The 21,299-nt window shown below is 38.0% G+C and overlaps 1 protein-coding gene across 16 annotated transcripts in view; it reads left to right on the top strand.

Annotated features, from left to right (window-relative positions):
- MEF2C (myocyte enhancer factor 2C) overlaps nt 1–21,299 on the top strand; it is a 150,775-nt gene that overhangs the window by 88,760 nt on the left and 40,716 nt on the right. For 12 of the 16 annotated variants that reach the window (XM_073887866.1, XM_073887879.1, XM_073887893.1 and 9 more), the window contains one exon: nt 19,798–19,941. In XM_073887866.1, the coding sequence (XP_073743967.1) occupies nt 19,798–19,941 (144 nt within the window). Of the gene's footprint in view, nt 1–19,797; nt 19,942–20,000; nt 20,139–21,299 lie in introns of all 16 variants that reach the window. The other 4 variants (XM_025866763.2, XM_025866758.2, XM_073887903.1 and 1 more) reach the window with 2 other exon arrangements.

Genomic DNA, 21,299 nt, shown 5'->3' with positions numbered 1-21,299 from the left:
CCAATATTGATTTGACTACCTCCTAATCATTGGGGATTTGAAATGTTTACAGTATTATTTATCTATAATAGAAGCCAAAATAATGTCAGCAGATTGGTTTAAACAAGAGAAGGGTTGTTTATTTTATGCATCAAATGTTTATAAGGACAGCTAAAAACTATTAAATATGGTAACAAAGAAATTAATAAGGCCATTTCATTAGCAATAGCAATTGTCATTAAATTTATTTTGTGAATTATTAATTAAAGCATGCAAGAGTTTGATTCCATTTTTATCTTCAGATTTAAAAGTAACCTGCCCATGTGTATATTTTATAAATTTACTTCCACTTTTATCTGTGGATATTTTTATTCTAGCAATATTCATTAGATTCCAAGGATATAGAGAACTTCATAATGATGCTAGGAGAGATAGAAGTTTGGAAGATACAGTCAATGACATCACAAAATTTAACAGTCTAGCTAAGATAAAAAATATACATGCAAATCGACTGGACAAAACAACATAAGAGGGACTGTAAGATATTTCGGGGGAGGCAGAATAGCAGTGAGAACATCAGCCTGGAACTAGACTGCATAAGTTTTTATCCTATCTCCCCTGCTGCCTGGTTGTATTTTCCCAGACAAGTTACTTAGATTGTCTGTTTCTTACATTGTTTGTAAATGGGGTTAATAATAGCACCTAGTATCTAGTTATTATGAGAATTAAATTATTGAACATTTATAAAATGCTTGGAATGAGGTCTGGCACATAGGTTCTTGGAGATGACTGTGATGATGACAGTGATGCCCCGATGTTTGAAATCAAGTAATAATCTCTAGGAAGAAGAATTTAAAAAGTCAGGAGATGGGCGCCTGGGTGGCTCAGTCAGTTGAGCGTCCGACTCTTGGTTTCGGCTCAGGTCATCATGTCACAGTGGTGGGATTGAGCCCCACGTTGGGCTCAGTGCTGAGCCCAGAGTCGGCTTTAGATTCTCATTCCCTCCCCCTCTGCTCCTTCCCCTGCTCTCTCTCTCTCTCTCTCTCTCTCAAATAAATAAAATCTTTTTAGAAAGTCAGGAGAGGTGAGTGATGAGTAGACATTTTTAGTCTCAAACAAATGAAGATCAGAAATATGGATATAAATTGATAAAGAGGATGTGGGCAAATCTTTCAAAAGACCAATTATGGGTGCGCCTGGGTGGCTCAGTCCTTTAAGCGTTTGCCTTCAGCTCAGGTTATCGTCTCAGGGTCCTGGGATCAAGGCCTGCATGGGTCTCCCTGCTCAGCAGGGAGCCTGCTTCTCTCTCTGCCTCTGTGATGTCTCTCATTCTCACTCTCTTTCAAATAATAAATAAAATCTTTAAAAAAAAAGACCAATTATGAAAGATCCACAAGAAGAAATGATCCAAGGGCATGAAAATAAGTAGCTTGGTATGACGAGAATGTTCACATACAGTAGGAATTATAAGAAAGATGGCAAGGTAAATGGAGAAGAGGGGGACAGGCAAATCAAATGCTCTAAATGTTTGGTGTGGAATTAGATGCAATACAGTAGGTATGAGAAAGATACTGGATGGCCTCAAGCCATAGAATAGCATAATGACAATCAATGCTTGAGGAAAATTCTGGGAAATATAACTATCTCTAGAGGGAAGCAATTTAGTTGTAAAAAGTGGAAATGCCAAGTTATTTTAATTTTTATAGTAACATGTATATGTGTGCATGCTAAAAATCCTGAAGCCTTTCATTATACTTATATATTTTAAACTATTTACATCATTCTATAGACATCTATGATAATCATAATATGATTATATAATAATCATAATATTATATAATCATAATATAGAACAAGTTGTTTTTGAAGTATGCATACAGTTTCAGTGCACTGATAATATGCACATGCATTTCTCTGGCTAAGGACTATTTGTCATATACAGTATGTTAAAGGAGCAAATTATGGAGAACTCGGGGTATATTTAAACTATATAATATTCTTTAGATTACATTGAAGAAGAAATCAAAATCTATAAATTCAGAAGTTCCTAAGGAGTTATGTGCATTTTCAGTGACCATGTAAATGGTCAGGATTCTGGATACAGTACTTCCAAATGTAAAAACTACCCTCACACTTTCAGGTTTATAATCTAAAAGCCCAGCCTTTTCATTGGAAGACAATGTGGTATAGGAAAAGGGACAGACAAGTTTAGACTCCAACAAACCTGGTTTCTACAACATTCATAAATTCTATGCTTTGGGGCAAGTTTCTAAACCTTCACCAAATCTCTGCTTTCTAAGCAGTAAAATAGTGATGGTAAATCTCACTTTTGGTCTTTTTGTATGAATCAAGTTATACCGTGTACATATATATCCATTACCACATGTTGAAAACATGATGATCATAAACATGTTCTTTCCTTTCCTGCTTCTCCTTCCTGCAAGTGTAGATTTAGGCAAAATTTCTAACTTTTTACTTTCACACACACACACACACACACACACACACACACACCTTGGACATTGAAATCTTCAGAGTATTTTCTGATTATGTTAAAACAAAATGTCACATTTTAGAAATTGTTACATATATGTGTAACTATTTCTTGCATAATGAGGTTATGAAATTCTTTAGAGATAAGATTCCCTATACAGATTTTAGAACTAAGGAAAAGGTAGAGAAAAGTAAAAACTTGGATTCTATTAAGTCAAAACAGAATTGATTAAAAAAAAATTGGCAGAACTTTGTCAGAGAGGCTTGCCCAAGTTCTGTTGGTGAACTCTGATATATAGTTAGGATATAATTTATTCCCTGGTGTTCCCTTTGTGGACTACTGTGTATCCAGGGAAGAGCACAGTTAGACAATGAAAGGGAGGGTTAGGGAAAGAGAGGAAGGGAAGGAGGGAGGGGGAGGTTGATTAAGATTTTAAGACAATGAAAGTAATTAGAAAAGCTAAGACAGGAGTGTTCCTACATTGCCAGTTTCTTCTCTGACACAAAAACAAATAATTGATTTTTATTAAAATACTAGCCAGCCAACAGTGTCAGTGTGATGATATTGTTAATGATAAAATATATCTATCTTACATTGCTTCTAACTTGTATCTTTGCCCTAGCTCCCTCAGTATTTTGATGGCAGTAAGGATACATGCTCTTGGAAATGAGCCAAGCACATGCTAACGCATTATACATTTGGCTTGGTTCCAAGTGAACAGGTGTTTTAAATATTCCAGTCACATACTCACAATGTATATTGCTACTGGGGAAAGGATATCATTTCTGAACCACTGATGTTTGTTTGACTCTGTTCTGACCCACACCTATTTTGCACTCTGAAGATTTAGCAAAGATGAACTGTGGTTTGAGGAGGGATGACCATGAGAGCCCTACTTTTACTGATAGGAGGTGCAGCAAATTTATAGTACTGAACTCTCTGCACCTGATGTCTGGCTACGGAGATCAAAGTACTTGCTGCTCAACATTAGAAGAAGGGAAACTTAGAGCTTTCCACAACTGAGTTCCTACAAATATGAGAGATTTTACTTCTACTAGAGAAAAATATAATAAATTATTAGAAATTATTTGTTATGATTAGGGGAAGGAATTTGTTTTCTATTAGAAGCCGTCGTTCAGTTTGCAGACATACCACAATAAAACAACCTAACTTTTCTGGGGTCTAAATTACGAAATTGAACTATTTCCTTCTGGAGGAAAAAAAGATAAAAATAGCTATGCAGAAATATATCTATCCAGAAATAATTCTGAAGATCCTTTCAAAATTCTTAGCTTCATGCTGTGTGTGGGCACACACACATGCACACTTGCTCACTCACATACATACACACAGATATGTACACATAACTCACGTAGTTAATGTGAGACTGGCAATTTCCAGCAGATGAACTCAGATATATAACTTCCATCTCACTGTGCACAAGTTCCTGTGTCAGATCAACAAACTCATTGATTTCCGTCTGTCCCTTTGGCTTCAGCAATAAAGAAATGCAAGAAAGTGGAGGCGGAGGTTGGGCGGGGAGGACTTCTAATGTCTCTCGGCCACCTGCCTTAACTTCGTACTTCATGTCAGTATAGATTGAATTCCTCTGGCCATTACTCAGTAGTGTGTGTGCATTACCTCATGGAAACAGACTCTGAACCATGGTCTGCTTCCTCTTTTAATGGTACCGTTTCCCCTCATCTTTTAACCGTGGTCTTTAAAAAGAAGTGGGATTCTATTCAGAATGATGGTGATGGCAGTTTGGGGCATTTTAAAACTATTAGTTGGTTAATGTGTGGTTAATATTATTTATTCAACAGAAAATTGACTTTAAACCCATGTAAAAAGCCAAGTATCAAAATTGTAACCTTTTTTTAAATGTTATAAAACTTTGTTTAATTTTAATTTTCAAAAAATTCAGTTTCCCATCTAAGAGATTCATGTATTGGCCAGGCTGGAGAAGCCTCCAGAGAAAACAGGGCAGCTCAGCCACTGCGGAAGCTGCGTCGGTGACTGTGGGTGGCATTTCTCTGCTGAGTCAGGTTTGTGCCATGCCTTCCCTCAGCTTTTACTAACAGTGTGGATTTTCTGACAAGATGCAAAAACCCAAGTCTTGCGGTTCTTGAAGCTCTCCTGCAGTTTTTCCCTTTTCCTTGGGACTTGGGGAAATTTTCACTTAAGAAGATCCCATCTTGCTATGTCTTCCTTGTAACAGTTGAAAAAAACTGGGAACTTTTACAGTCATTCCCTCACTTTTTCTCCCTTCTGGGCTATAACGTAACACAGTATTATCCATATCATTTTGAAAACCAAAGAAAGGGAAGAGCTTCTGTACCTATGTTTAAAAAGGAGAATTTTTATAGCTCATACACGATTTCTTCATGATCCCATAGTATTGGCCAGAGAGAAACAGTCGTCCCTCCATAGAAGTATATATTTCTTCTCTTTTCCCCTACCTACCCCCATCACCCCAGCAAAAATGTTACCAGCTTTGGAATCTCTTATCTACCCAAGCAAATTGAAGTGAAGAGCTGGGCAGTTAGCTTGGGAATCTGAAGAATAGAGGCACCAAAAAACTATAAAGCAAATGTTTTCTCTTATTAACAGAGACTTGAAGTTCTTGCTAGTATTATTTTAATAATTGGGACAAACCTACACTTCATTTTACCCAGATAGATACAGCCTTAATGTTAATGCAGAGGACTTCCTTCCTGGTCCTAAAAATGTAGGAGTGGAAAAAATTAACCAACCTTTCTTTGCCTTCGGTTTTCAACATCCTACACTTCATTTTAACTAGGTAGCTGCAACCTAAATATTATGGAAGGGGCCTTCCCCTCTCTTCAGTGGCTATTGCAATAACACAACAGGAAAAACATTTTAGATAAAATTATTCATCAGAAAGTGAGTTCTATTACAAATATATCTATGAAAAAAATAAGATTTGCCAAACATTTCACCAATTTCATCTGAGAACAAAGTATTCAAAGAAAACACTGGCCTAACTTAGGCAATCTTTATAATCGGATGACGTGCAGAGGCAGAATAGGAGAATAAGGACAAAGGAAAACCGGGAGCCTCATACATGTGTTCGTTAATTCGGTTCCACCGCTAACTTTGCGGACTTTCGCAAGTGCTTGAACCTCCTTACACCTTCTTTTCTTCACCTGGCAGTCATGGGGAAGAGTAGTTACGAGAGTTTAAAAAGAGATCCATGCAGAGCTGCAGGCTCAGTCGCTGGCACATAGGAAATGCTCCATTAATGGGAGGTGTTACTGCTGAGGAACAGATTCGGTTAAGGGGAAAATTAATATTTTGATAGTGTGGGAAGACTGGTTTAATTTCCTTTTCATGCCATAGAAGGGGAAATGTTTTTATAATTACCTAATGAATAATATGGAAGAAATTATTGTGCAAATGAAAACTTTAAGTTCACCACTGAAACTAACAAAATCACTGAGAATCCATAAGGTATGCCAAACTTAAAAATCAGGTTGCAGTACATTTTCAGTTGATAATGCCTGAAATTATTGAGGCCCTCATAACAACAAAAGCAGGTAGCTATGCCACGGAGACCGGAAGGCCAGTGCCACAGAGACTTCCCAGAGAAGGCTGTCCAGAGCTGGAGGACAGAGCAGTCTGTGGGGCTGGCAGATGCCACTTGGCCTCACTGAGTTAGACAACAGGTGCCCAGCCACTGCCAGGAGCAAATAACAGGATGAGCAAGATTGCTGATGGCCCGTGGTAAAGCTTTATGTTAGATCATAAAGTGCTGAGCCCAGGCATGAAGAGAGGCCAGCTTACCTGCTGGGGGATCAGCTGATGTGCTCACTGGATTATTTTTTCCCTCTGTCCATCAGACCCTCAGCTTCTCTCTCTCATTCCCATTCCCTTCCTCCCTCCCCATATCCATTCGTCTGTCATCTATCCATCATCTGTCGTCATTTTATCCTTTCGCGTTCTCCTTCTTGTAATAATTACTTTACTTAAGCATATACTGTCCGTAACTTTGTTTTTCATTTCTTAGTGCTCTCTCTAGCTTTTGTAGCATCATATGAAATCCAAAGTGACTGAATGCAAAACCTAAGAATGTTACTTATCTGTATAATGTATGAAGTCATGGGAAATGTGATTTTGTGAATGAGTTGCTCTAAGATTCTGAGACCATGGATTTGTATATGGATAACATTCATAGCATAAGGAAAATAAATTGAAATGAGTTTGATTTTAATTATTGGTTAATTTAATTTGGAAACATAAATTTAGAAAAATTTAAACCTACACAAAAATGATAAGGTAGCTTAGCCTATGTAGGTTTTCATCAGCATTTGATATTGATAATGCTAGCCTTTCCAAAACATTTTTTTATGAATTTTATTTTCTTTGAAAGTATTTTATCTAAGAAAAAAGATCCCTATTTGCTATAATGGACTGCATATTAGGTATTTTCAGAATCTTCTTTGTAGATAGTTTTGTCCTGTTTATTTTTAATGATTATACTCAGTTATTTTTTTTTAAGATTTTATTTATTCATGAAAGACAGAGAGAGAGGCAGAGGGAGAAGCAGGCTCCCAAGGAGCAGGGAGCCCGATGCGGGACTCGATCCCAGGACCCTGGGATCATGACCTGAGCCAAAGGCAGATGCTTAACCATCTGAGCCACCCAGGCATCCTATACTCAATTCATTATTGTCTATGCTAATGAAAAAGGACCCTTTATTCTTTTTAATGCTAGCATTGTTAACATAGTGTTATATTAGTTTCAATTAGTTTCAATATATTAGTACAATATAGTGACTCAACAATTCTATACATTACTCAGTGCTCATCATGGCAAGTGTGCTCTGAATCCGCATCACCTAGTTCACTCATCCCCCCACCCACCTCCCCTCTGGTAGCTATCAGTTTGTTCTCTATAGTTAGGAGTGGTTTTTGGTTTGTCTCTTTTTTTTTTCATTCATTTGTTTTGTTTCTCAAATTCCACATATGAGGGAGATTTTATGGTATTTGTCTTTCCTTGACTGACTTATTTCATTTAGCGTTATAAACTATATCCATCCATGTTGTTGCAAATGGCAAGATCTCATTCTTTTTTATGGCTGAGTGATATTCTATCATATATATATATATATAACATCTTCTTTATCCATTCATCTATCAGGGAACACAGGCTACTTCCATAATTTGGCTATTGTAAATAATGCTGCAGTAAATGTAGGGGTGCATGTATCTTTTCAAATTAGTGTTTTGTTTCCTTTGGATAGATACCCAATAGTGGAATTACTGGATCATATGGTAATTCTATTTTTAATTTTTTGAGGTACCTCCGTACTGCTTTCCGTGGTGGCTGCCCCAGTTTGCATTCCCACCAACAGTGCACAGGGGTTCCCTTTTTCCCACATCCTTGCCAACACTTGTTGTTACTTGTGTTTTTTATTTTAGACATAAAATTTTAGACAGGTGTGAGATGATATCCCATTATGGTTTTGATTTGCATTTTCCTGATGATGAGTGATGTGAAGCATCTTTTCAAGTGTCTGTTGGCTATCTCTGTGTCTTTGGAGAAATGTCTGTTTTTGTCTTCAGTGAGAACAGACCCTTTATAGCAATATTATAAAATAGCAGAACCTCCAATGTGAGTCAGGAGACAGCAACCTGTAATAACGAATAAGTCAGGAATCCAGAGAGTAAGTCCTTGTGGCAAGTTGAGTAAAGGGTCCTACTGCTAAAATGCTACTGGTACTTTTGATGTCTGTCCTATTGATGCTCTCGTTATGTTTCTGGTACCAGCTGGAAATAACTCCATTGCTAGGAAAGCAAATAGAGGCCCTTTGATCAATGAACCCAAAATTCCCATTAATTTATGAAATTCTGAGGGCTCTAATGCTCCTTGGTCATGTGGAGACTGAGGCAGGCACACAGTTACCCCACAGAGCACAGCTGTGTCAAGACTGCAGGGAGGGCTCGTCTAAATGCAGACAATGACTGGAATGGTGTCCATGTGCTTTGTAAATACAGCAAAAGTCTCAAATGGAGAACTGAAACTGAGCAACTGCCCAGGAACTTGAAGTACTTTTATTTTTAAGCACCTTTTATTTACCTGAAGCTCTTTGATTATTAAAAGGTACAGTTGTAACAAACTTTCTTCCACCGGACACCTACCCAAGACAGCTGAGCATAAAATCCACAACTTATTAACAATCCACATAAAAGATTTGTGGTAATGACATACAAGCTGTAGACAATAAATAGGTTAGACCCTGTCCTTCACTGCAAGTAACTTTTAATGTGGAAGAAGAGATAAAACATATCACCAGTATAAACCTATTTGCAGAAAAGAAAGAAAAGGGCATTGTAGGTATCCTGCTGTGCATTTTGGAGATTTAATCTGAGGGACTTTCTTATTGCCTGTTCTGAATGTGAATAGACGTATGTTCCCTGATCCATTGACTACATCCTATAAACTTCACATCCCGTACAACAACCTCTACCTCCAGGACAACCCTCCGAACCTAGAAGAAGTCTTTCTTTCCCAGATCTTGACTTCCAGCCAGGGTTGCTGGCCTAGTTTCCTGTTCATAGACCAGGTCTGATAGAGCCCCATGGTGTTCTTCCAACTACTGGTCTAACTGGCCCAGCCCCTGATCAGTGACCACCTTACCCATTATATCTTGGGCACTCTTCTTTAAACAGAAAGTTTTCCAGTGTTTCAGCCAATGAAATAAAAATATCAATATGCATTAACCAGATCCCCGGGGATTTTACATCAAAAGAGACAAGTAATAAGGCTAGAGACCCAGGCTGCTAGGCTTTGGCAGACCTAGCAAACATTACTGATGTTGAAAGAAGAGAGAAAAGGTACACAGTGTTAAAGGAAAAGGAAAGCTTGGATCCCCACTAACTTTGGCTTAATATTTCTGAGCCTCCTTATTATATGTCATCAGGCTCTCCTTGGCTGTCCAGAAGAGCCAGCCAATTTGTTGCAATATTCTCCTGTCACATACTGCACTAGTCGCTAAGGACAGAAAGCTTTCAAGAGATGTTTCTTGTCTACAGGGATCTTAAAATCTAGAAAATGAGACAAAACCGAGAATACGGAGAACATTATGAAATAAATGTTAATTACAAAGTTCTGGAGAAGCACAAAGAGAGACGCATTAATTCTCTTACCTCTCCAGTCCACAGGATTCTTTCCTTTTATAATTTAAATTTATGTGTGAAGCTGGGAGAAGGTGGGGTTAGAGAGAGTGGGTTGTAGGAGCAAAAACAGCATATACTCTGAGCACAAATCTAGCAACTGCCCCCTGTGTGTTTTCAGCTTCCATTGTGATTCCATCTTAAATAAGAACCTCTGTCACTGCAGCCTTGGATTCCATTATTTTTTTATTAGCAACAACAGTATTTATTGGGTCTCATCCTTGCAGTGGGCACATTCAGGTTGCAGTAGGTACAGAGGTGAAAAGGACAGGGTTTCTGCTCTTGTAGAGGTTGGTTCTAATGCAGCCACCATAGCTGTGCTGTTCATATTGTTCTCACAGAATCCCAGTGATGCTCTGAGGCCCTGATACCTCAGGTTAACATGTCAGAACAATATGGGTGTTGAGCAGCATGTGCTAACCCACTCTCTCAGATGGTTCAGGCTCAGGCTCAGGCTCAGGCAGAACCCTCCGAGTTAACACATAGGCTAGTTTTCACAGGGCATACTCCCAGAGTGTACTAGCTGGGAAGGCAAAGAATAAGGGGCCCTCTCCCATCATTGCTGTCCAATCACTATCAAATAACCAAAATCACCCAGAGTGAATGACAAAGAGAGGGTTTTCCCATCAGTCCAAAGACCAGCCCAGGAGAGAAGGAGACTAGGGTCAAGGCTGCTGGAGCTCTTTACCTCTCTGCAGCCTGGCAGAGGCCCAGGGTAGGAGAGAGGTCTTAGGCAAGGAAGCAATTTAACCTTCATCTGGGAGTCCCTGGCTATCTCAGAAATGAGGATTTGGGTTATCTCAAGTACAATTCTCTGGTATGATCAAAATTGTCATGACATGAGTCAATCAGTTGTGAACCTCACATCTTATTTTGTGTTCCCTTACTGAATGCTCCGTATACACTCTGCTTTTCAGATAAACTAGTGATAAACTATAGATCCCAACTAACGGAAAAAAACCAACCATTTCTACCCGGTATAAAATAGTCTGTGTCACCTCCACTGTTTCCACTCCCACAGGGATATTCTATTGCCACAGTTGTGAAGTGATTCTAGAGCTTGCTTTAACTTACCAGAACTTGTGTTCCTTGCATTTTTTTACTTAATCTTATTAAAACATATAAATAATGCTGTCATCTTAGGAAACCACCCAACTCATTTCAGTTAGTCTGCCAGTATTAGAGAGTATGACTGTCAGGTTTGTTTGCTTATTCATTTATCCAGTGAAGGGTTACTGAGAACCTTTATTGAGCCCATATGTATTAATCCGGCCCTATGGCAGGAACCAGAGACACCCAGTCCTTACAGAACTCACTGTCTAGTGGTGAAGCAGACGTGTGAGAAGATAAATTAGAATATAATATACCACCTATTATTAAACACACACAAAAAGTCACGGACAGAGAAGGGAGTCCCAAAATGCCTAAAAGAGCTAGGAAAGAGCTTCATGGAGCAAGTGATGGCGTTGGGTAATAGGTAACCTAGGTTGATTAAGGTTTGTGTAACACAGAGCAGAAGCAAACACAATATTCTAGACAGGAATGAATGACACATATCAAAACAGCGTTATTACAGGACCTGCCTGACTTGGGAAATGGTAGGAATTTCCCTGCTGATGAAACCCACAGTGCTGGGGGAGAAGGGAGGGAATGAGGCTGGAGAAGAGGAGGGCTTGCTGTGAAAACCAGGGTCGTGGCCTTTGGGAGCCACCAGCGTTTGTATGGAGAACAGTGATAAAATTAGATTTGCATTGTAATGAGACCCTGCTGAAAGTGGGAAGGATGACTGGCTGGAAGGTGAGATCAGAGGACAAACAGATTAAGGGTGGGAGACCAAATATAAAAAATAGTAACAGAGTCAAGAGATGGTGGAGTCAAGGGTGACTTCTGGGTTTCCAGCTTGAACAACTAGGGTGTGATGTTTGCTAGGAAAGGAAAGATGGGAGGGGAATGGATAAAGGGATAGGTTACAATCAACAAAATAAATAAGAAGAGATCGTGGGAATCCTGTAGAAATGAGGAAGCATGGTGACTGAGAAGGGTAGTCCTGAGCCGATGATAAATATAGGTAGTGTGGGCTACTCCCACTTCATGACTAATCATGCCCTGACCCAACTTCAATAAAAAGGCATTTACAACTAGGTAAGAGCCTACATGGAAACAAAAATAATGATTTAACCTATCCTTATACATATACATCTTCTTTTGTTAAAGCATTAATGATTTTAAAAAGATGCTTGAGTATGTTATTTTTCAAGAATCAGTGCTCTCAGTAATCTGCCTTTGTCATCCCTGTAACCTATTTGCAAGTAAAATGCCATAGTTGAAAAAGGTTAGTAGGTAAAGTTACATTTATATTTTTAGACTTTCAAAAATCCTGCTTCCTGATCTTTGTTAATTTACTCCTCGCCTCTCTTTCTCGACCTTTGTTTATTAGATTTGTCCTATCTTTTTCTTCCTTATTTAAGAAGTCACTAACATCATTCATCCTTCAAACCCACTTCCAGCTTGATCATTCATATTCCAGCTTTTTGTTTTTTATCTCATCTTTTATTTTTTAGCTTGCTTTATAGAGATTAGGATTAACTGCATATTTTAGCATGCATTTCAGTCATTATATATTAAATGTTCCCTGCTTAGTATTTTACTTCAGATCTCTCCTGGATTCAGAATGTCAGGGAGCATTTCATGGCTAAGTGTGCCAAACTTCCCCATCTCAGTCCTGTTCCAGGCCAGCCTCATGATGCATGCCCTGTGCAGGTTCCAGAAGAGGTGTGGTGGAAGAATTCTTAACAAAAACATCAACCCACTGACCTATCCTGACGCAGCCTGAATCATCTGATTGGCCTTAGAATCACCCTGATTTTCCATGAATCCTCCAGGCTAAGGTTGGCCCGGAATAAGACCAATGTCAAAGCCCAGGAGAATAGTGGAGCAGTAGACCAGCATCCAAAAATGGGGAAAAAAGATGAGCTCTGACCAAGAATTTTAAAACATGGTTATTTCAAATTTATAGTATCTGATTCACATTCACAAAAGTTTCCCCATGCTCTTGACTATAAGTTTTCTGTTTTTCCTTTTCTACCTTTACACATTCTGCCTAAGATACCCCTCCCTTTTTCCTTCTTCCATACTGAATCCTGTGCCCTCTTTCCTGCTACTCGTATCATGGCCAAGATTATATGATCATGGCTTTTTGACCTTAAAGATTTCATGAGTGCTTAGTTATTTCTGACGTTCCATATCTAGACCAGTACCCCAATTTTTAAGTATTCAATGATATAAATCTCCTGAGTTTTAATGAGTTTCATACTGCATTGTTTTTGAACTTTAAAATGACACATTCAAAAAATAGTCAATTTATCATAGTTATTTAAAAAGAACAAAATAATAACTGTTTTAATATAATGTGAAATAATAATATAAAATGGTGAAAAAGAAATTACAGTTGCAAAAATACTACACTGAGACTCCTCTTTCTCCCTCTAGCATCTGAGCATTCTTTCCTGTTGTGTTCATCCATCCATTCAGCCTCTCATTAATGCTGCAGACATTTATTAATCTTCTGCCATGTGCCAGGCCCTGTGTGAAGTCCTGGTGATACAAAATGGCTAGTAAACAATCCCTAACCCCCAAGAGTTCACTCATGGGAAGAAAAACATATGAACAGAAGTTCTTAATCATATCTCTGGGAATGCATCTTTGCATCCAGAGGACCCTGACAGACAACACCTGACACATAGTAGCCCTTAGCAAATATATATCAAGAGGTCTGAATCCCACTACCATTTCTGCTTCCAACTAGCCAGACAACTTTGGTCCAGTCTTGAAACCTCTGCATACACTAACATTAAAGTGAAGATCTGTGTTCTGTTCATTCAGCAAACATGTATTGAGCCTTTACAAGTTCTATATTGAAACTCCAAAAGTGAATAAAGGAAGGTGCTTTGTTACTTGCCCCATGAGCTAGCAAGGGAGACCCATAAGTAATAATGTGTGATAAAGGCTCTAATAGAAAAATATACATGAATGAGGGAGAAATTAATTCTGCCCTGATGATCAGGGAAGTCTACAAAGAGGAGATGATGTATTAATTAGCTCTACCTTGAAGGAGGACTGTCTCAAGTCCAGGGAAGAGATATTGGTGGGCTCATTCTAGAAGCCCAGCTTGAGCAAGTTTCTTATGCACCGTTATTCTTCCCCTCTGGAAGACATGAGGAAAGGCCAGATGATCCTTGGTGGTCTAGTCCAGGATTAGAGTACCAGTAATTATAGGAACGATCACCATCTGAATGTTTATATGAAATAATTCATGACCACTAGAAGGCATGGGTGGGTGTTTCTTTATGTTCTATACATTAAAAGTCTTCAAATCTTTAACTTGTGTCTTTTATTTCCATTATCTAAAGATGAAAAATTGTTCGGTGAAAAGAATTTCAAGTCCAATATTAAGATTATCTTTGGAGGAAAGGAATAAAATGAAACAATGAAAATCTCCAGCTCTTCCCAGCCTTTCCTCAGTAGGAGTTAATATCTGGTTAGAATAAGCATTAATAACCTGGAGGAAATACAGTGTTAAGTTTATATTTTTAATTTTTTATTAAAATTTTCACCACAAATGAATAATATGGGGTAAAATTTAATTTTTTACAGTCTGTACTAGATATGATTACATATGATTTGCTTGTCTAATTAAAGTCTACCTACCGATTGTAGTAAATTTGCAGTATTTTAATTGTCTTTTCATTTCTATATTAAGAACAAAGAAAGATAGTGCAGACAATGCTTACAGTTTTGGTAATTAAAACCTATAGAGAAATTTCTTGGCATCTGATCTTCCCCAGTCTAAGCAATCTGTGCTAGAAATCACACACACACAAAAACCATATATAATATTGTAGGCCATTTCAGAGGTTTTTCATTTAAATTTGTATTGCCTGCTTTTCTAAAACACAAGTGCACCAGACAGTATCTGTGTATCATAGGTTTTCAGTAATTGTCTGCTGACGATAGTTTAAGTGAGAGAAGTCATTCCATAGGGCAGCCACCCCCCAGGGCTGAGGGGATGAAAGCAGCAGCTTGGTAGCTGCACACAGCTTTGGGAGGATGTTTACGAAATACTCTCAGAGACTTCGCTTATAGGCAGGATCCATCTCAACTGCATCTCCTTTTCCTATGTGGATTTATGGCTTTCTAAAGATTATTCAGCTTGTTAAGAGTAGACGCTTATTTTCATAAAGCTGTGAAAGATAAGCACAAAAAATGATTTAGTATTAAAGAAAAGGAAACTACCTTTTCTAAGTTGATGCTTTTTTTTTCCCCCCTTGGCTTTTGTGCGAACATGACATTCATGCAACTAATAGAGATAATTCTTGCATATGTTCTTGACATATCAACCCTCTAAAGTAAGGGTAATGCTAGCTGCACAAAAAAGGTTGATTATTTGGATTTTGAGAAAAATTAATGGGTGTGTATGGGTTTTTTGCAAAAGGATTTGAAATTGCTGCTGTACAGTGGGTAGGTACAGAAAAAGAAAGATGATGAGAATAGATATTCTTTTTTTTTAAGATTTTATTTATTTATTTGACAGAGAGAGCAAGCGAGCACAGAAGCAGGGGGAGCTGCAGACAGAGGGAGAGGGAGAAGCAGGTTTCCCGCCGAACGGGGGGCCCGATGCGGGGGCTCAATCCCAGGAACCCCAAGATCATGACCTGAGCCAAAGGCAGATGCTTAACCATCTGAGTCACCCAGGCACCCCGAAAATAGATATCCTTGAGGACTAAGATTGCCAAAATGGAAAGAAGTTGAATGGTTGGAAGCTTTAATCTGTGATGGTGGCTCTCTAAAATAAGCTTAATTTTATGTAACTAGCAGTAACATAAAATATATAGCTTCATTTAATTGAAAAAGGCTAATGGTTTAGTTATTTCTTTTTTACTAACAAGAAATAATTAAGAAAGGGAAACCAGTTTTAACCATTTTATACAGAAGGAATTTTGTAGATGATAACATAATACCTAAGACGAGAAATGAGAGCTCCATGTGGCATTCTTTTTCATTTATATTCCTTTCAGTAACGAAATAGAATCTGTTCCCTGCATCTATTTCATTAGAATTTTTGAAGCACCTGTCACCTATCATCGTCAGTTTATATGTATTTCAAGTTTTCCTGATGAACAAATGTAATAATGCAGGGTCCATATGTCCACATGTCTGGGAGGGGAGATTCCATGTGGTTTTTGGATTACCTGTCTGGACTCCCTTTCCCATCTATTGTTTGGAGTATGTCACCTTCTGTCAATCTAATTACTTCTCTAAAAAACGGCTGTTCTCAGCTCACTGCATGACAATTGCTGCCTTGTGAAAACATCCCAGAAGCCTCTGCCGTCAATTGATCTACCCCAAAAGTGTCACTCTCACATGGAAAGTTGAATTCAGTATACAGACTCACTCAAGATTTACAGAGTTCTCTGAGGGAAGAGTTTCTTTAGATACGTAGCAGGAGAAGCTGGTTTCAGTAGATCTCTTGCCTCATCTTGACAGAATCAATCTTTTCACAACATAGCTGAGAGACACAATATATGCAGCCCGGACTTCTAGCCCCTATAAAAAAAATAATGATTTAAGCGCCTGCATTACCTGACCAATAACATTTGTAAAAGATCAGAGAAGCTTTCAAAGTCCAGAGGCAGAGATTTTGAGGGTTGTTTTTTTTTCTAGAAAAAGGCCTGAAGGAATAGTGCTTATTTATCCAGTTTTAACAGTCCCTTTAGTTTATACCGACTATTTATCACTACAATAAAGACAGACTTGGCCGATCTAACAGTAATTCTTTTGTCATCCTTAAACAGCTGTAGATTTTTAATATAATAAAGATAAGAGTTCCACATTCACATGATAGTATTTAAGTTTATGCCATCACATCCATCTTCAGAGCCTTATAATTCTACCACGATCATCTGTTCTTGGCAGAAACGTGTTCTACAAGCTCTCAGCTGAGGATAATATTTTTGAACAATTTTTTCAATGTTGTAGTTACGTGATTATGGGAATTTGGAATTCACTATTAATTTGTCCTTGGGTTTTGTATTTGTATATCTCAAATGCCCCCTTTTTTAAATAATACAGTTCAACTTGAAATAAGACTGTACTATATCTTTCAGTGTTAGAGATATTTCATTACTTAAATACTGGTGATATTCATTGAAAGATAATGTAGTCAGAAACAAGAAGAATTTATAAGGAGAAAATGAGCCACTGTTTCCCGCCCCCCTCACTGCTGTTTCATTTATGACTTCATGCCACTTGCTTTGTTTGCTTAACAGTTTATATAACTCTTTAGGTACAAAATGAGCCCTTGGTCTAATGATTTTTTAATCCAAAAACTGATAATTGCTTTATTGACTAATAAACATTCCCACTCTAAAATCTGACCTCTAGAAATACCAATATTTTAACCATATTTTCATACTTAAAGCGTTCCCACAGCCCAATTTTTAAATTTTTCTATCTTATTTCAGCGTTCACTCTACTGTTGCAGTTGCATGTGAGTGAAAGCGATCTATTCTGCATCCCTCACCTTACAAGTGTGGGAAAGCCTGGGCAGGGAAAGGTGGCCCCATGTTTCCCCCCCGGCAGGAGGCCAGAGGTGTGGACCTTCATGCTTGCGTACGCTGGTTTGAGACCTGGCATAAAGTTTCCCTAAAATCTTCGTGGAAGACTTGTGAGAGATAATGAGTTAACATTTGTGGAGATCTTTCAACAAACTGTAATTGATGTTTGAATTTTTATAAACCAAACACAGTATCTACCCTTGAAAGCTTCATAAGAATATTTAGCACACATGTATGTGCCAGATGGATTGCAGTGACAGTTGATAGGCCTCCCCTAGCCCTTGCGTTCTGTTGTCAAAAATCTGCACATCAAAACAACTATAATTTTTACAATATGATTTATTGGCTAAAAGATTTCGGTGCACGCTGAAAAATCTACTGTCTAGATAAGACTATAAATTAATGTTATATAAGACTTTAAATTAAGGGTTTATATAATAATATTCCTATCATGCTTCATAGAAATATAGGCAAGTGAGTTTTGAAAATCATCAGATAATATTTTCTTGATCTGACATCTTTCTCTACATAAGTTAATTTTTATGAAAACTATGTGGATTATGATGCAAGACGCTCAGAAATTATTCTCAAAAGCTCAAGGATATGTGGAGATCAAAGCAGAAACAGATCATAATACAGCAAATAGTTATCACCCAGAAGAATACTCTTGTAGTTGAGATAATGCTAACAAAACAGCCTAAAATAGAAAATTAAGTTAGTGAATAAAACTGTTATTGTAACGTATTGTAACATTCTTTGTAGTATTATTTTAAGAACCCCCCCACCAGGGTTACTTATTCTGGGTAAAAATGATGGTGTAGATCCATGGTAGGGGGACAGGTGGCCCCACCGATTATAAATTCCCCAAGATTGTAAATGTATATATTATCATCTTGTGTCAAAATATTCATTTTAATATTCAAACATTATACCACATAATAAGCTGTAACCATATGTTTATTTGTTATATTATTTCCACTATAACATTAATAAATATTTACAGAGCTGTAGTGTATCGTAGATGTATTAGAAATGGTAACTCTCTTAATTTGACTTTAAGTGAAAAATCTCCCGTACCTCAGAAACTAATTTTAAATGTTATATTTGTTACACATTGATAAGAGCCAAAGAGTTTAAATTGTTAAGACTGACACCCCCTTTTTAACTCATGTTGTTTTATTTATTTTCCCCAATTGCATGAATTAAAGATGGAGTGTTATCTCAGCTTTGAATTCCTTAGCTTGATGTCACAGCTTCTGCTTTATTTGTATGTGAATTCTGTCTTTAATAAAGATGAGCTCTGCTGAACTTTCCATTAATGAGAGACACTTAGGTACCCAGCTCTTTATAAATGATGTTGGTAGTACCAAGAAAAATCAGGAATGTTGCTAGTCTATTAATAATTGACATGGCAAGCTGTGATTAATCAGAAGTTTTATGATCTCTAAAAACATAACATTATCTCTGTAAATCAGATGGGGTACAATTAACTTGACAACCATCAGTTAAAAGGGGGGAATAAAAAGAGGGAAAGTAAAACTCAGGACTCCTGACTCATACTTTTCCTGTTACAGTGTTACGTTCGTATTTATCCTTATGTGACAGCTGTGACTGGACCAGACCTACCTTAAGGAGACAGGAGGTTCAGGAGAAGGCACTGACTTTTCACTTTCATGTGTCAGCAGACAGTCTCAGGGTGGTCCTACTCAGCTGGAACCAGGAGGAACTTTTGCTAGTTTGGTAGTTACCAACTTGGTTACCAATTTTCAGTGTCCTCTGGCTTCCTTGCTCAGCTTACGGAAAGTTAGGCTCAGCCGTTTTGACTTTTCTTTCAGCCAATGTTTAGGCAAATAGCTTCTCAGTATTAACAATCTCAATACAGATTTTCACAAATATAGATGCCTAACCAGACTAGACAAAGATGATTCTCCCTTATGATCACAGTGTTTGGACATTCTTACCGGGTGCTTCATGAGAATATTAGCTGGGTTCTCTTATGGCCTTTTGCTGTCGTGCGCACATCCAAAGGGGTGGCAGGACACCAAGAGCACCAACCATTAGGTTAAACTCAAACTAGAGATCCGTTTCCAACATTTCTGCTTTTGTCACAATCGCAATTCTGAAATCATTGTGTAATGCCCTGACTTCTAATTTTTCTGTGGGAAGACGGTGTTGCAATTTGCCACCTTACTTGTATTCTTCTGTAAGTATCTATCACTAGATATTTGAAGCACGTATGAATTCCGTACCATGAAATTTCAGCCCTTGTACCAGTCTTTGTTCATTGACTGAATTTAGTTGTAAAGGGAATATCGCCCTTTTATTTTTTTTGTAACTAGTAATGGGTACGCTATTGAAATCACTCACGGGTTCTCTCTATGGTTTCTTAACCCTAATGTAAAAAAGCATATGTAATAACAACCTGACGTACTAGACAGCTTGAACTTCTCTAACACCCCTGAATGTCTCTTACAGCCTCTGTCTAGGTTTGAACTTTCCAAATTATGTATTTCAGACGTTGAGAAAGAAGGGCCTTAATGGCTGTGACAGCCCAGATCCCGATGCAGACGATTCAGTAGGTCACAGCCCTGAGTCTGAGGACAAGTACAGGAAAATTAACGAAGATATTGATCTAATGATCAGCAGGCAAAGATTGTGTGTAAGTACTCGGAACACCCTTCATTTTTTTTACTCTTGATATTTCTCTGAACCTGGCAGGCCTTGAACAAGAAAGAAAACAAAGGCTGTGAAAGCCCCGATCCCGACTCCTCTTATGCACTCACCCCACGCACTGAAGAAAAATACAAAAAAATTAATGAAGAATTTGATAATATGATCAAGAGTCATAAAATTCCTGTAAGTACCAAAGGTAGATGGCTGGTCTGCTGGTAACTGCTGCAGTAACATACCTTAACCCTTTCAGTGATGACTTTCTCTAAGAAGCACTGGAAAGTCAAACCAACAAAATAGCCATCTCATCCCATGGGCAGTGCATTTAGAAAGCCAACCCTAAGGGATGCTGAACTTATGTAATCCAAGAGTTGCCATCAAGAAGTTCATTCAGAGGCAGAAGGTATACAGGCGGAAGAGAAAGATCTATGTGACACACCCTGAATTTACCCAATCTTTTAAACACACAGTTCACACAAATCACAGTGCACTGGTAAAATGCTGGAATCTCCTTCTGAACAAGCTTGAGGATTTACTATAAAACATACATGTATCTGTCCTGAGACCGGATACACAGATAGATCCGCAGTTCTCTCACGTAAACTGCTGATCCTCACCCAAAGAGAGGCTTGTTTCTGAGTAAAGCTTCAGCCCCTTTCCCCCTACATGACATTCAGCAACAGCACTGAAGGGTTAAAGCTAATGCTCGCTGCAGGGAAACAGACTGCATGAAAACCTAATGGTAAGACTTCAACATGTTTGTGTGCTGGGGTGATTTTAAAGCTTTATCAGAATATTCGCTTTGCCTACACCAACATTTTCCATGCTTTAACATTTGGCTAAATTTTGTCTTAACCAAGTCAAAAGATGTCTAACAATCAATCATATGCCTTGCCAGATATTTAAGAGAAATAACTCTGCATGTATTATTTTGTTTGCCCACATAGAGAGGGGAAAAGTACATACCTTTTATTATACTCTGTCATCAGTCAAGTGATTTTAATTTTGTGACATCAAGTGATGCAACTCAGGTTCACGTGCTTTCTGAATAACTAATGTTAGAGTCTGAAACCCTCATTGTGTACCAGCTCTTCAGGGGATAATTAATTCCTTTCTTAGAAAAGAACATTTTTTGTAAGTTAGCAAAACACCCTCAACCTGAGGATTGGGAGAGACTCTGCAGTGAAAATATGCCTCAGCAATTATAAGTGCAGATATTTGGGGACGAGAGCTCTAGGCCAAGTCCACATCTGCACTCACAGGATAAATTAATGCCTTACACGTAGTAAGTGCACAACCAACCTGTGTTGAATTAAACTGAACACTTTAAAACTCATTTATAAAATG

The sequence above is a fragment of the Callorhinus ursinus genome, unplaced genomic scaffold (assembly GCF_003265705.2).
Source record: "Callorhinus ursinus isolate GAN/ISIS: 27379988/994484 unplaced genomic scaffold, GSC_fseal_2.0 scaffold3, whole genome shotgun sequence".
Lineage (NCBI taxonomy): Eukaryota > Metazoa > Chordata > Mammalia > Carnivora > Otariidae > Callorhinus > Callorhinus ursinus.
Note: the sequence above shows the minus strand (reverse complement) of the source record. Positions and strands in the feature narration are given on the sequence as shown.